General features: G+C 48.6%; 1 protein-coding gene across 4 annotated transcripts in view; it reads left to right on the top strand.

Annotated features, from left to right (window-relative positions):
• The window catches only part of CYFIP2 (cytoplasmic FMR1 interacting protein 2), a 49,943-nt gene that overhangs the window by 11,576 nt on the left and 23,584 nt on the right, over window positions 1-14,783 (top strand). For 3 of the 4 annotated variants that reach the window (XM_069028731.1, XM_069028732.1, XM_069028734.1), the window contains exons 8-20: window positions 587-715; window positions 2,059-2,163; window positions 5,043-5,134; window positions 7,983-8,100; window positions 8,948-9,067; window positions 9,408-9,533; window positions 10,414-10,580; window positions 10,854-11,001; window positions 11,328-11,481; window positions 12,014-12,170; window positions 12,908-13,004; window positions 13,540-13,616; window positions 14,459-14,567. In XM_069028731.1, the coding sequence (XP_068884832.1) occupies window positions 587-715; window positions 2,059-2,163; window positions 5,043-5,134; window positions 7,983-8,100; window positions 8,948-9,067; window positions 9,408-9,533; window positions 10,414-10,580; window positions 10,854-11,001; window positions 11,328-11,481; window positions 12,014-12,170; window positions 12,908-13,004; window positions 13,540-13,616; window positions 14,459-14,567 (1,599 nt within the window). The remainder of the gene's footprint in view (window positions 1-586; window positions 716-2,058; window positions 2,164-5,042; window positions 5,135-7,982; window positions 8,101-8,947; window positions 9,068-9,407; window positions 9,534-10,413; window positions 10,581-10,853; window positions 11,002-11,327; window positions 11,482-12,013; window positions 12,171-12,907; window positions 13,005-13,539; window positions 13,617-14,458; window positions 14,568-14,783) is intronic. The other variant, XM_069028733.1, reaches the window with a different exon arrangement.

The raw sequence follows: 14,783 nt of genomic DNA, 5'->3' as shown, positions 1-14,783 counted from the left end.
CCTTTCCATCAGCAGAGAGAAGCAGTGATCTTGCTGAGGCTGACAGCACTTCAGACCAGGCTGTGGCAGCAGCTGTTGGGTCTTTGCCACTGACTCTGGTGGTCTTTTGGTCAGGCTGTGTAATTCTAGCAATGTCTCATGTGTCATCCTGGGTGGCTTTGAAGGTCTCTGTGTCAAGACAAAGATGAAAGTCCAAAAGATGTAAGAAGAGCTCTGGGAGGGGGAGGTTCTGCCAGAACTCCATCCCCTGAAGCTTCATGGGGCTGCAGCTCAGCCCCTGTGGCCCTCCACACTCCACAGGCTCCATAGCCTCTGCTACCTAGTTAAAATATTGCACCAAGACATCTCCTTGTCTGATATTTGGGTGTTGTGATCAGCCTGAAAGGGAGTTGTCCTGCAGACAAAGGTTGTTTCTTCCAGGTGGTGCCATGAGCTGAGTCTTCTGCTGGTAAACTAAAAAAAAAAGCACACAAATGAGGTTTGAAGGAACCTCTTACTGTTCTTCTCTTACTCCTTCAAATGTTTCCTCCCTGTTTTCTGCTGTTCCTCTGCCCATATGGATAATGTGGCTTCTGTTGTGTTTCAGTGTCTGCACCAACAACTAGAGGTTATTCCTGGGTACGAGGAGTTGCTGGCTGATATTGTCAACATCTGTGTGGATTACTATGAAAACAAGATGTATCTCACCCCCAGTGAGAAGCACATGCTCTTAAAGGTGAGGTTGGGCCATGCTTGTGGGGCTGGGTGCTTGCACGGTTTCACTGTCGCTTTAGTAAAATGAAATTCACTCCTAGGACAACATTTCTCTTCAATTTCCTTATTTTTTACTCCTTTGGGTTTACATGCATCCTTTCTCTGCAGAGCCAGTGTCCTCTGCTCACACGAGTTGCTGTGAGTGCTCTGCAGGCAGCAGCAAAGCTGCTTTGCTTCCTCCTTTTCCTGTTCCCCTTCTGATCCCTGGTGCTTTGTGTCCTCTGCTGTGGTACCTCAGTACTCCCACTGACCTCTTTCTGTAGCTGAACAGGCTGGACATGGCCCTGAGTCGGGGATGTTCCACCCCAGTGCTCTGATAGGGCAGCTTTGCCAGGCCGTGCCATGAGCTGCCTTTGTGCCTGCCCTAACTTGGACCTTCTCCCACCATTTCTCTGCTGTCCTTTCTGGCCTTCTCCCTTATTCCCATATAAAAATCTTCTTTCCTCTCTCCCTTTCCTCTTCCCCATCTCCATCTCTCTGTTTCCCCACAATCTTTCCCAGTGCTGCCAGCTGCTCTGCCTGCCTGGGACTAAGCCCGTGGTGGATGAGATCACTGGTGGGTGCCCTACATCCTCCAAGGCTGGAAGGGGTTTTTCTGTTGTGCATGGAAGTTCAGGATCATGGGCTTGACTTGTGTAACTGCAGAGGACATTATAAAATCACCACCAACTTTGTAACCCAGAATTTTCTTCTTGATGCCCATTCCTAGCAATAATTCCCTGCAGAAGGCAGATGCTCCCAGGTTTGTTTTTCTGACTGGAAAGAGTCCTCGAGATGAACATGCTAAAATATCTGTTTGTTTGGTGTATTTGTCCTTGCTGTCAGTCAGTTATTGGCAATGATTGCAGTCACTATTACCATAAAAACTTCATTACAGTGGTGTGAGTCAGCTCAGGTTCTTTGAAGGGCAATGTGGGTAGCTTGTCTCTATCTAATGATTTGTGCTGAATTCGGGGCGGGGGGGAAATCAATCCAGGAGAATATTTCAAACTCTTCTCCAGGAGTAAACTTTTGCCTTCAGGTGGAGAAGGCTTTTGGGTTATTGTTATGTGGAGAGAGGAGGAACAAATAAGCAAAGGAAGCATCCTGTGTTTTTGCACAGACAATGGATGCAGTCCATCGTCTGTCCTCTGCCTAGCATGTGCATCCTGGCAGACACAGGCACATTTTTAACATTTCCTCATGGGTCTCAGGTGGCAACAGGAACCTGAAATGGTCTTTCCTCATGCTGAGTGATGGAGAACTGTCTTTGACTCGTGCTGCTGACTTCACGCTAATGAAACCTTCCCTTTCCATCTTCTCCAGGTGATGGGGTTTGGCCTGTATCTCATGGATGGGAATGTCAGCAACATTTACAAGTTGGATGCCAAGAAGAGAATCAACCTTAGCAAAATAGACAAATTCTTCAAGGTCAGTGACCTGTCTGGGTGAGGCTGGTGTTTATTGCAGACCAGTGGATTAGTGACCTGTACCATTGCACGTGCTGCTAGCAACAAACAAACCACAGGAATCATTTCCAGATCCAAAAAACCCTGGGCCAAAGACTGAGGAATGGAATTACTGTGACCAGGCGCTGGCACAGAGCTGCAGCACGGGTGAGGTGAATGATGCCAGCCCTCAGTGCCAGCAGGGCCGTGGATGGGGAGCACTGCTGGGACTGGCTCTGCTCCCGTGGCACTGGAGCTGGGCAGCCAGTGGGAGCTGCAGCTCTGGCTGCCTCCTGCCAAGGGGCAGAGGATGGGGAGGCTGTCTCATGGATGAGGGAAGGTTGTGCCAGACTGACTGCTTCTCTCTCTTTTACACATTCCTGAGGCAGGTTTGCAGTCTCTGTGGTTTCAGACCACCAGCAAACCTGGCTGGTTTGCTGAGGTCTGTGTAGGTGATGGTTCTGCTTCTCTTGCCCTCTGCAAGCTGTTGAGCTGATGGACAGAGGGCACAGCTGGCGAGCCAGTGTGTGATCTGGCAGTTTTATTTCGTGTATAAACTGTGCTCCCTGTAGCACAGAACAAGCTGTGGGAGAGTTTGTGTCAGCTGGGACTTGGAGGTGCTCAGGGAGATCTTCAAAGGGTCACTCTGTGGTTTGATGAACCATTTTTGTCTTGTCTGAGATGTGGATTTTGGGGAAAGGCCCATGAAACCTGGATGTTCCCAGTGGCAGGGTGGGAAGCAGCTGCACAACCTCCCTCTGCTGAAGCACATCTGGCTAGGGTCTGATCCACAGCTGGAGGCCAGGCTGCATTGCCCTGGGACCACTCAGCACAAGAAAGGTTTGGGATAACCCTGTTGGTGGAGAGGAGGGCTGAGAGCCCACACAGAACCTCAGGGAAGGCAGTGCCTCCTTTCCACTGCTTCTGGGCACAGACTGGGTCAAGGAGGCATTTTGGGTTTGGAGCAGGTCAGCTGTAGGAGGCATGGTGGGATCTGGCAGAAGACAGATGTGTTGGCAGCAAAGAATAATAGCAGAGCAAGAGGACAGCAGAAGAATTTTCCAGATGGAGCAATTCGTTTTCTTTGAGACCTACTGAGCTTGAGCAGTCCTTCCTGAGTCCTTTATTAATCTCTCTCCAGAGATGAAAAGATTGGTTTCTGTTAGCAGCGTTTGCTCCACATCAGGGAAAATGAGAAGGTGATGATTTGGGAGGGCACAGAGGGCTCCTTCCCCATCACTCTTGCAGCACAGTGGATTCTCCCTGATGCTTCATGCAGAGGTGGGGTGAGGAGCCTGGAAGCAGAGGTTGGTTGTGGTCTCCCTGCTTATTGCCACGAGGTTTGGTTTATGGGTGATGTGCTGGGTCTGTGCAGGGGAGGGAATAGGTGAGCCCAGGTTTCATGGAAGGTGGGTGTGCCAGCTGCTGCATCCTCTGCTGAGCAGTGGGGACTCATTTACCCAAATTTGCACCATTTCCTGGAGACAGCCCCGAGAGCAGGGGGCCATAGACACCATAATCTTATGGATAGGGCGATGATGAGGTGTTTAAAAACCCTCCCATCACTGGGGAGACTGCTCTGCAAAGGTGATTTATCATGTAATTCTTCAGAGTCTTCTGGGTTTCCCATGATTCAGCTCTGCTAATTCAACTAAATCTCTAAATCAGGCCTTCAGTATAATCTGTAGAGTTTGGTCATCTTGGTGCATTCAGACAGATTTGCTGTTCATTTCCAAGTGCTGTGGGTCATCAGAGAATGAGGTAAAATACCTTCCATTGCATGGAATAACTTTCTCCTTTCCAGCTTTATTTCCATTTGCACTTCTCCAGCATCTGCCATGGTCTCACTTAATCGGTTAAGTACCACTCCAAACTATCAGATCTCAATAAGGAAAGACCAACTACTCCTTTACTACATCTGCTTATTGCCTTCTGATTAAATTTCTAGTGGATTGCCCAGGAATTTGAGTAGTGAAAATGAACTACCCCTTCATTTAAACCTTTTATGGAAGTGCCAGTGGGAATCCCTGATGACAGCATCACACATCCTGTGCACAACTCAGCCTGAGAAGTGTGTGATAATAGGACAGGGAATTTGCCATCATCTTCCCTGAATTTTGGGGCAAGGCTTTTGTAGCTGGGTGAAGTTGAAGCTTCATATTTTACTGATGAGCTGTCAGTAGCCCTTGGTTGGGTGTTTGCAGGTGGAAGTTTAGTGAAGGAGGGACCTGTCTGAGCTTGAGGTATCTTCAGAGCACTTGGAATTTATTTCCCATCCAAAACCTCCTGAGATGTAAAGGGCAAGCAGAGCCCTGTTACATTGCCTGTGTCTTCCTCTTTCTGGAGAAGTTCTAAGACACATCACAAGCAACCATGGTGCTGAATCCCTGGGGAAAGCTGACACCTTCCTGGGTGTCCAGAATATCAACATGCTGGCTTTTCATCCCTCTGTTCTCTTGGAGGACTAGGCTGGGAGACAGTAAGGCCTGCTCAGGAATACACTTCTCTCTTTTTGTTGTAAAAAGAGCTTTTCCTCTGGCTGGTTACAGCACTGAACCGTTCTGGCCATAACCAGCCTGACATTGGCGAGCCCAGGGCTCCAGAGCACTCACAGGGGGTGATTTCCTCCCGCAGAAAGCTTTGTGATCACCTTCTGTCACTTCCTAGGTGTGAAATGACCCTGGGTCCAGGTTTGCACTTTGTTTCAAACAGCCTGACACTTCCCAAAGCTTCAGAGGTGCAGGATGCCTTTTTGCAGTCCCTTGTGTTGCACTGGGGCCAGGCTCTCTCTCTCTCTCTCTCTCTCGCTCTCTCTCTCGCTCTCTCTGCCATGTTTCAACCATCTTTTGTTTTCTTTTCCAGCAGCTGCAGGTGGTTCCTTTATTCGGCGATATGCAGATAGAACTGGCCAGATACATTAAGACCAGTGCTCACTATGAGGAGAACAAATCCAAGTGAGTGCCTGCCATAATGTCTCTTGGCTTCTGTGTGTGTCCTGAGGGCCGTGGGAGCTGCAGCCCCGTGGCGTGTGCGAGGCCTGTGCACGTGTGTGTGTCCCCGTGAGGCGTGAGTCCGGCGTGCCAGCTCTGTGTGCCCGTGTGTACCTCCCTGTCCCTGCATGGGAAGATGTCCTCCCCGGCCCTGGGGGTGCAGCCAGCTCCCAAGCTCCGTGTAACCATCCCCTGGGAGCAGGCAGGGCTGGGAGGGGGCTGGCAGCGAGGCGGGAGGAAGGAAAGGTGGCTGGTGCATGGACTGGGGCAGCGCCGAGTGCTTGCGAGCTGTGTGAGTGTGAGCAGCGTGTCCCTGCTCTGGGGAGATTTTAATCCACAGTTTGCACCCCAAGGACAAAATCCTCCAGAGCATGAACACAGCAGTGGATCTCTGCAGTTGCCAGGGTGTCTCCTCTAGCTCAGGCAGGGTTCCTGAAGAAGGACAGCAGGAATGAGGATTGAACCAGAGGCTCAGATGCTCTGGAAATTAAAGAACTGGAAACAGCTGACTGTGATGCTAACGACTCGATGTGGCACTCAGTGCTCTGGTTTAGTTGACAGGGTGGTGATCAGTCAGAGGTTGGACTCCATGATCTTAGAGGTCTTTTCCAACCTTAATGATTCTGTGATTGTGGCTATTGTGAGAGAAGAGCAGAAGTGGGGAGCTCAGGAGCCGCCTGGGCTGGTGGCAGTTTGCTGCTGCCATCAGATGAATCCACAGACATTGTCTCAGTCACAGCAGGCGTGTGAGAGGCCCCACTTGTGTTCGTAGCTTTGCATCACGCTCAGTCATTGCCAGAAGAATCGGTGTTGGGTTTGGATATCCTTGGAATAAGGTTTGCAACCACACGTGAGCAAAGCCTGTCTGAGCTGTGTCTGGCTGCAGTGGCCAGTGGCAGCCAGGCTTTCACCAGGCAGTGGCCTTCCCCCTGTGGGACTGTACTGGGTGGAAATCAGGTTTCTCTGGTGTCTGTGAGGAGCAGCCAGGCCGGGCTGGCTCTTCAGCAGGACAGGAACTAACCTGCAGTGTCATCGCTTCTGTTTGCACGTCCCCTTCCACCCCAGAGGGTCGGGCTTCTCTGCCTGCCAGGAGCAGCCCTCCGCCCCTGCCCTCCCAAAAACTGGTTGAAAAGTGCCCGTTAATTGTTCAGGAGAGATTTGAAAACAACGTGGCAAAGCTTTCTGAGCAAAAAGTTGTCAATTAAAATTGAGGGGGAAGAAAAAAGAAGAGAAAAAAATATGATTCCACACATCATTTAAATTTAAACAATATTTTTGAAAACTTGATTTGAAAGAGTAGAACTGTCTGAAGATTTGCACCTTTTGATCCCAAATCATTCAGAAAGCACATTTCAACAAAACATGTGGCAGCAGCATTCCTCATTTTCTCATCTCAAACCAAGGTAGCTCATGGGCTGTTTTACCTGTGCACAATTTTAATGTCTGTCTTGAAATCTGTCTCACCAGGTCTGTGTGCCGTACCGTACTAACCAGTGTTTCTTCCTCACTCACTTGCTTTCCCAGCAAATTGCATGGGACTCCCAGCTCTAACTCTGCCAAGGTGGTTCCATGTAATCCCCATTTCTTACTAATACTGTTTTTGTCACTTTCTCTCCCTCCTTGTCTCCGTGCAAGTGGAATTAATTGGTGTTTTTCCTGCATGGCGCTTTGTTTCTGCACTGTGGAGTAGGTTGTGTGTGGCAGGGAGGGCTGGGGCAGCCCTGGCCATTCCTGCTGACCTGCCGATTGTCCGGTGGGGAGCGCATGGAAACGGGTAAGAGCCAAACAGTGGGACTGGGGGAGGATGGATTTCACAAGGAGTGGCGTGGCCCAACATCTCCAGGACCTTCTACTGCCACAAATACTGGCAAAAACTGCAGTTAAGTGTAGGGATATGTCTGTATGTCTGTGTCCATGTCAGGGGCAGGTGTCTCACCTTTCTTTTGTATGGCCGGTCTAAACTGGAGAACATGACTATCATAAGATGGACAGTTACTTAGGGGAAAAAAAAAGTATAATCTTTTACATTGTGATGACAGACTTAAGACATGAGAATCTCACTGACAGGTGTTTGCTGGCACAAAACGTTTTGGTGGAGCCATTCTGGTTCTGTATCTGGGGCTAATACATTACAGGGTAAAAATGAGATATTAAATTAAATAGAACTGATTTGTCCCATTCCTTCATACAACTGTGCCTTTGGAAGGGGAGTGCTGCCTTTTTTTAGGATGACATTACTCTGTCATGTGGTACATATGGATCAATTCAAATGAAAATCTAGCTCAGTTAATCATATTTTGCTCATCGTTTGTACTCAGGGTTGTTCACTGAGCTGGTAGCATGAGCCAGAACCAAAAACAATGGGAGGGCTGTTTCTGTGCAGTTTTTCATTGCAGGAGAAGGCAGCATGACCCAGATCTGGAGGGAAGACCTCTAAGGGGATGATTATCCTTAGGCTTAGCCGAAAGGATGCAAACGATGCAGGTCTTTGAAGTTCATCCTTCCCTAAGAGCTTGTCCCATGGTGGCCTGGGAGATAGCCATCTCTGCCCTTGGGGTAGGTGAGCCCACATGGAGAGCAGCCTTCAGGGTGGATGGAGCAGACACATTCAGGCTGAAAAGTGAGGCAAGTGTCCCCATCACACTGTGTGAGACCACCTCTGGAAGACCCTACACACCAGAGAGACGACACAGCTGACATTTGCCCTGAGGGTGGCACGCCTGGAGCACGTTCAAATGAAGAGAGCAGCTGTCCCTGGGGTCTCTGAGTGGAAGCTGTGTCCTGTCCTTGACACCGTTGCTCTTTTGCCCAGGTGGACGTGCACTCAGAGCAGCATCAGCCCCCAGTACAACATCTGTGAGCAGATGGTGCAGATCCGAGACGACCACATCCGCTTCATCTCGGAGCTCGCCCGCTACAGCAACAGCGAGGTGGGTACAGCTGCACTCCCTGCAAGCAGGCTGGGGAGATGGACAAGCGTGGGGGAGAACCGTGTGGCAGGACCATGGTCTGCCACAGATCTAGTGAGGAGTGCTGAAGGACATGGGTGGAACAAACCACTCTTGCTGCATCAATAAAAAACCAAGTTGTGTAAGGCTCCTGCAGGTACAAAATCATGTGCACCAGGAGATCTGCTGCAACAGCTTCTGCTCCTTGACCACAGCTTTGTTAAAATAAGCAGAAAAAAACTGGCAACTAAATGTTTACTATCAGCCAAATGTCAGAACACCAATGACTTGCAAATAGGGCTTTTCAGTTACACAGGCCTATCAGTCAGGGCTTTGAGGAAAGTTCACGAAGGCATCTCTGTTCTTCTCATTACTGAATGCCAGTGCCCTCTCTGATGGCATTGGGACTGTTTTTTGCACATGTGTGATCCTCATTCATCAGTGTCAGTTTAACAAATCGTAGCATTCTCAGGCGCTTCTTTTTTGGCATTTGCAAGAGCTTATTTGAACTTCTAATCAGTAAAGGACTCTCAAGGATTTCAGTAGTATTAGACCATCAAAAATGAATGGGAAAGTGGAATAAAAACAGTCAGTTATTTGCTCTGAGGTGACAAGTCAGACTCATTTTTTGGTAGGAAATAATTTGCCTGCCTGTGTAAAAAGAGCCTTGCCTTTTCCTGAGGGACAGTGGATGCTTTACTCAATTCTAGCTTGGTCATAAGGTCAGGAATTCATTCCAGGTGGGATTTGGGAGAGGAATCTGTTGACTGAGTGAAGTCCCTGCAGCAAGTTGCTGATTGTAGCCCTGACATGATGTGGTGTCTTGCAGGTGGTCACTGGCTCAGGTCTGGACAGCCAGAAGTCAGATGAGGAGTACAGGGAGCTCTTTGACCTGGCTTTACGGGGGCTGCAGCTCCTGTCCAAGTGGAGTGCCCATGTCATGGAAGTGGTGAGTGCATCCCTGGGAGTGTATCCCTGCATCACTGAAAGCAGTTTGGGATGAGTCTGGGTCTGGAGCAACTAAAACTCTAATTCAGACAATGATGAAAATTCTTAATTTGCAAAGTTTTGACTGCATCTCAGCACAAGTGTGTGGATGTCAAAAGCCTGGTATGACTAGCAGCCTCCCAAATAAAGAAAACCAGTATTCACTAAGTGATAATAAAGCCAGGAATGTCAACCTGTAGTGATGTCTAGGGAATGTTTTCCTGGCATATGACCTCATTCAGTCTTTCTAGCCTATCTTCTTGCTCGTTGCAATGTTGACATGGTCTCTTTCCATCTTCTAGTACTCTTGGAAGCTGGTTCATCCCACAGATAAGTTCTGTAACAAGGATTGCCCAGGAACAGCTGAAGAGTATGAGAGAGCCACCCGGTACAACTACACCAGTGAGGAGAAGTTTGCCTTTGTGGAAGTAGGTGCCACCTGCACAAGAGTCAGAGCCAGTCCGTGCTGGTTTCCTGTCCATGTTCCTCAGGCCAGGGGAAGAGGATGGAAGGGTATCCCACAGGTTCCTCATCCCTGTGACCTATGTTAAGGGATTAAGGGCTCCCACATCCCTTAATTTGCCCTTTAAATTGCCCTTGGCCAGAGTGGGTTGGTCTTGGAGCCAGCTGACGTTGGGTCTATCAGACATGGGGGAAGCTTCCAGCAGCTTCTCATGAAAGTCACCCCTGTAGCCCCTGCTACCAAAACCTTGTCACACAAGCCCAGAACAGTGGGCTTGCAGGGCAGTGTGATCTGGAGCAAGAGCAGCAGCTACGTTCAGGAGCTGTGCAAACACAAGAGATCCTCATCCAGTGCCCAGGACATATCAACTCTCAGCCTGGCTGTCTGTAAACAGTGGGAACAGCCCTCTGAGCCTGGCTCTGGGAGGCCTTCACCTTCCTCCTGCCTTACACAGTCCAGGCTGGTTTGGATACTGCCTTATGGCTTCCTCCACTGTGCTGTTGGACAGGGAAGGCTCTGCCCTGCTGTGGATGTGGGGCTGTTCAAGCTGTACCCACACGTGGAGCATGTGCAGTTTCCTGGGATTGTGTGGTGTTAAAGATCAAGAGATCAGGAGTGGAAGCAAGGAGCAGGGGCCATTTGCAAGGAACTGATGTTGTAAATGCTTTGCTTAGCATTTTGTGATCTGTAAAGCAGCTAACACCCAAAAGTTAGCTGCCTAATCACTGGGAATATGTTACTTGAGTAGAATTAATTCAGTCCCAAATTCTCTTAATGCTGGATTCATACAGCTCTTCACACAATGGAAAAACAGCAAATACATCTGGGTTTAATTTTTGCTTCAGGTGATTGCCATGATCAAAGGCCTGCAAGTGCTGATGGGGCGGATGGAGAGTGTCTTCAACCAGGCCATCCGCAACACCATCTACGCAGCCCTGCAGGACTTTGCCCAGGTGACCCTGAGGGAGCCTCTCCGACAGGCTGTCAGGAAGAAGAAGAATGTTCTGATCAGGTCAGTCTGTCCCTGAATCCAGTGCAAAACCCATATATTTGTTAGTGTTAAACTTTTTAGTGTACAAGCATGTGGCCCTGTGTATGCTCCAGCACACAAGCAGCCAACAGTCCTTGTGCAGCAGCTCCTCCAGAGGTAACTTTTGGGCATCATCCCACCAATAACAGCTGTGTATGATCCCACCTGTCCTCCCATATGTGCACAGCCATAAATATTTTCCTCTTGAAGTAAAATCAAGCTTAAGCACTGCTTTCCCTCTCCCTGCCACTCCAGTGTCCTTCAGGCAATTCGGAAGACGATCTGTGACTGGGAGGGAGGTCGAGAGCCTCCAAATGATCCTTGCCTGAGAGGTGAGAAGGATCCCAAAGGCGGATTTGATATTAAAGTCCCACGACGAGCAGTAGGACCGTCAAGCACACAGGTATGAGGATGTCTGTCTCCTGTGTGGGGAGTTAATGGTCACAGAGCCATGTAGGGGTCTCCCACCCTGTGGATTAGCAGCTGTTTCTGTGGTCTGTTCCACAAAGTCTTCACGCTGTTGTGTGCTAAATGTTGCTTTGGTGCCTAATTTGTTGTATAATTCCCAAAGCCTCCCATTTTAAGGGCTTGATTAACTCTGAAGGACAGTGGCTTATGTGTGCAGAGTGGTTGCCACCTGGGAGAAGTGCTGTTTTTTGTTGCAGAACACCAAGGCTGTGTGTGATGGTGTCTGGAGAGTGGTAACTGCATGTCACCTTTCTTCCAAAGCTTTACATGGTGCGGACCATGCTGGAGTCCCTCATAGCAGACAAGAGTGGCTCAAAGAAGACTCTGAGGAGCAGCTTGGATGGGCCGATAGTCTTGGCCATTGAGGAGTTCCACAAGCAGTCCTTCTTCTTCACCCACCTTCTCAACATCAGTGGTGAGATGATGGCAGGGGGAGGCTTGAACCAAGCTCTTGCATGCTCAGAAAGGCAAAGGCAGATCAGCTTTGCTCCTCAGTGACCTATGCAGAAGATTTTCCTTGATTTTTCCCAAACATTCTACTTCTGCCTGGTTCGGGCGTGCTTCTGTGTAGTAGTCATTCCATGAACAGGACTAAGTCAGCAAGAGCAAATGGCTGCAGGTGGTAGTTTATTTTCTAGGACTGGACCTTCCTTTCTGTCCCAGACAAACTGAGCCACTGGCCACAGAAAAAGTCTTCCAGAATAACTCTGACCCATTTCAAGTGTTCTCCCTGGCCCTCTAGAGCAAAAGGGGTGATCCCTTCCTTCTTCTCGCATTACCACGTGCTCAGGCAGCGTGGACATGGTCTGAGTTTAAAACCAGAGGCATCCTAGAAAAATGTTCCATACCCAAAAGCAAGGCTGCAGCAGCTGCCTCCTGTGCCATGCCCTCACTGCCATCCCCAGGGGAGTAATGTGGGGGTGACATGGATCTCCTCTGCATTCCAGAAGCTCTGCAGCAGTGCTGCGACCTGTCCCAGCTCTGGTTCCGGGAATTCTTCTTGGAGCTGACCATGGGCCGCCGCATCCAGTTCCCCATCGAGATGTCCATGCCCTGGATCCTCACGGACCATATTTTGGAAACCAAAGAACCCTCCATGATGGAGTAAGAGCTGAGGGGCTCCGTTGTCACTGTGCACGTGCTGGGGTTTGGGATTTTGTTCAGGAAGAAGGGTAGGCTGGTGCTGAGCAGTCTCTTTGATGTGGGAGGTAAATAGATGTTCCTTGATCTGCTGTCACATGAATGGTACTGTGTGAACACCTCGTTAGCAGACACAGGGGCAACTTCCTGGCACTGGCACTTATTTATGTGTCATAAACAGCAGTTGGCAACTGTTGGGACGTGGGCAGGACATAGTGGCACTGTCACCTGCACACAGCACTGGGACAGATGTGTCACCAAAGGGGGTGGGCCCAGGCTAAGCTACCTCAACACCTTTTTTTTTTATATGTCTGATAAATGATGAGAGGAATTGCTGTTATGCAAATGTAATCATCTTCATAATGTCTTCCTCATTAGGAAAACTTGATTTTCAGTTGTATGGCCATTGTCAGAGCACTCTCTGAAGTGAAGGCAGGGTGAAAGAATTATTAAGGTCAGAAAAGAAGGAAATGTTGACTGAACAACTCATAATTAGCTCACTTCCAGGTCAGTTGTAGCTGCTTTGTGCAGAACCCAAGGAACAAGAGGGACTGTTTGAGGGGCTGCAGGGAATGGCAGTGATAGGCATGAAGTCAGAGAAAAGCTTTTGTTTGCACCAAGCAGAGCACATGCACTGGTTGCAGTTTATGGTGATAAGCTCCAAAGTTAATTTTAGATGTGCTCTGTGTTCTTGCCCTCAGGTATGTGCTGTACCCCCTGGACCTCTACAATGACAGTGCATACTATGCTTTGACCAAGTTCAAAAAGCAGTTCCTGTATGATGAAATTGAAGCTGAAGTAAGTTCTCTTCATTTTTATAAAGCTCACTGGGGTCACACTGGTCTGTTTGACCCAGCAGTTCATTATAGGCACCTCCTGAAAGAAATATCACATCAGACTGAAAAGTTTCAAAAAGATCAGCATTTCCAGAGACCTTTCAGATTCTCCTGATTAGGGGCTTCAGCTTAGCTGTACCCATAGGGAACCATGGAAGGCAAAGGCTGTCAAATACTGGGGACATGGAAAAGTCTCGAGCAGAGGGTTTGAGACATCAGAGGAAAACAAGGAATTCCCTGAGAAGGAAGGATGATTGAGGGTGGGGGACCAGGACCTGTAAGAACATGCAGAAACTACAAAGCCAGACATGTAACTGCAATTTTCTGCTTACCTTTAGCATTGTGAGAACTGCAGTGTGGGTTTTAGATAGTGTGACCTTTAATATATGTTTGTATTAAATGAGGGACCTGCACTGGGTTGTATTGATCTTGCATGCGTAGGAAGGAGCTGTTCCCTGCTGGTGACACCCTTACCAAGTCTTGTTTTTCTCCCCCAGGTGAATTTGTGCTTTGATCAATTTGTATACAAGCTGGCAGATCAGATCTTTGCCTATTATAAAGCAATGGCTGGCAGGTAGGAGAACCTGACTGCTGATGGTGACTGATGATATCGCTGCATCCAAATTGCTGTTAACCAAAAGGTTTCCCTCAGGGAGCAGCTGCTGCAAGCAAACAAAGCATAGATCATCCCTGTCCCCCAGAGCTGGCTGTCCACGTCAGACCGGTGTAGATGGGGAAAATTAATTAAGGAGACATAGTTAAAAGTGAAAAAATTATAATTGGCATCCTGAGTAGCTGTCAGAGTCCAGTTTGTGAGAGCAGCAGAAAAGCAAACTGGGCTTATTACAGACATGTCCTTGCTTGACTTCTGTTTGTATACCAGGCAAAGGACTGGAAGCCTCCCATCTCCACAAAACAGGAATATGCACTTGTCCTCACCCTACTAAAGCAGCAGGACTTGTTCTCCCTTTGGGGAGATAAAACCTTTGTGGCATTTCCTCCTTACCAATTTAAAGAACATGGATGAACTCTAGTGAGAGTCTTCTTCTCATGGCCCCAAAGGTGAATCAAGTCTTCCATGTGACTGCAGGTTTTGTCTCTAGGTCACATTTGGCCTTAGAGAAGGAGGACAATCACCATCACCAACCAAATGTTCCCTCAGCAGATCTTCAAGGAGGGAGCACACCAGGGGAACCTGATATCCTTCAGCACATTTTTTATTTTTTTTTGAATGTTTTAACCATAAAAGACAAGCATGGCAGTCCCTAGATAACAACCGCTGCTCTGTGATTTAGCGTGCAGAAATTTTTTGGCATTCAGAGCCAAGATTAAAAGGACAAAAACAACTCTGGAAAGAGGCATAGAGAAGATGACAGTGTATGTTTCTATTTTCCTGACACTGCTTCCCTTTTTCAGTGTTTTACTGGACAAACGTTTCCGGGCTGAATGTAAGAATTACGGGGTGATCATTCCATACCCGCCGTCCAACCGCTACGAAACACTGCTCAAGCAGAGGCACGTCCAGGTACAGTGCAAGCAGCAGGCCCCAGTACTCTTCACTCCTGGTCTGTTACCCTTCTGGTGGTGGTGGGCATCCTAGTTGAGACTGGCTCTGGACTGAGAAGGGTTGAATCTGTTTCTGACACGAGTTATTCCCCACATTTCTCTCGTTCCTTCTTAAGTAATCTAAACTCAAACGAGGTGTTTGCACCACCGCTTTCACGTTTAAGCAGACTTGGAG

The sequence above is a fragment of the Aphelocoma coerulescens genome, chromosome 13 (genome assembly GCF_041296385.1).
Source record: "Aphelocoma coerulescens isolate FSJ_1873_10779 chromosome 13, UR_Acoe_1.0, whole genome shotgun sequence".
NCBI classification, from domain to species: Eukaryota; Metazoa; Chordata; class Aves; order Passeriformes; family Corvidae; genus Aphelocoma; species Aphelocoma coerulescens.
This window is presented reverse-complemented; position numbering and strand designations above follow the sequence as displayed.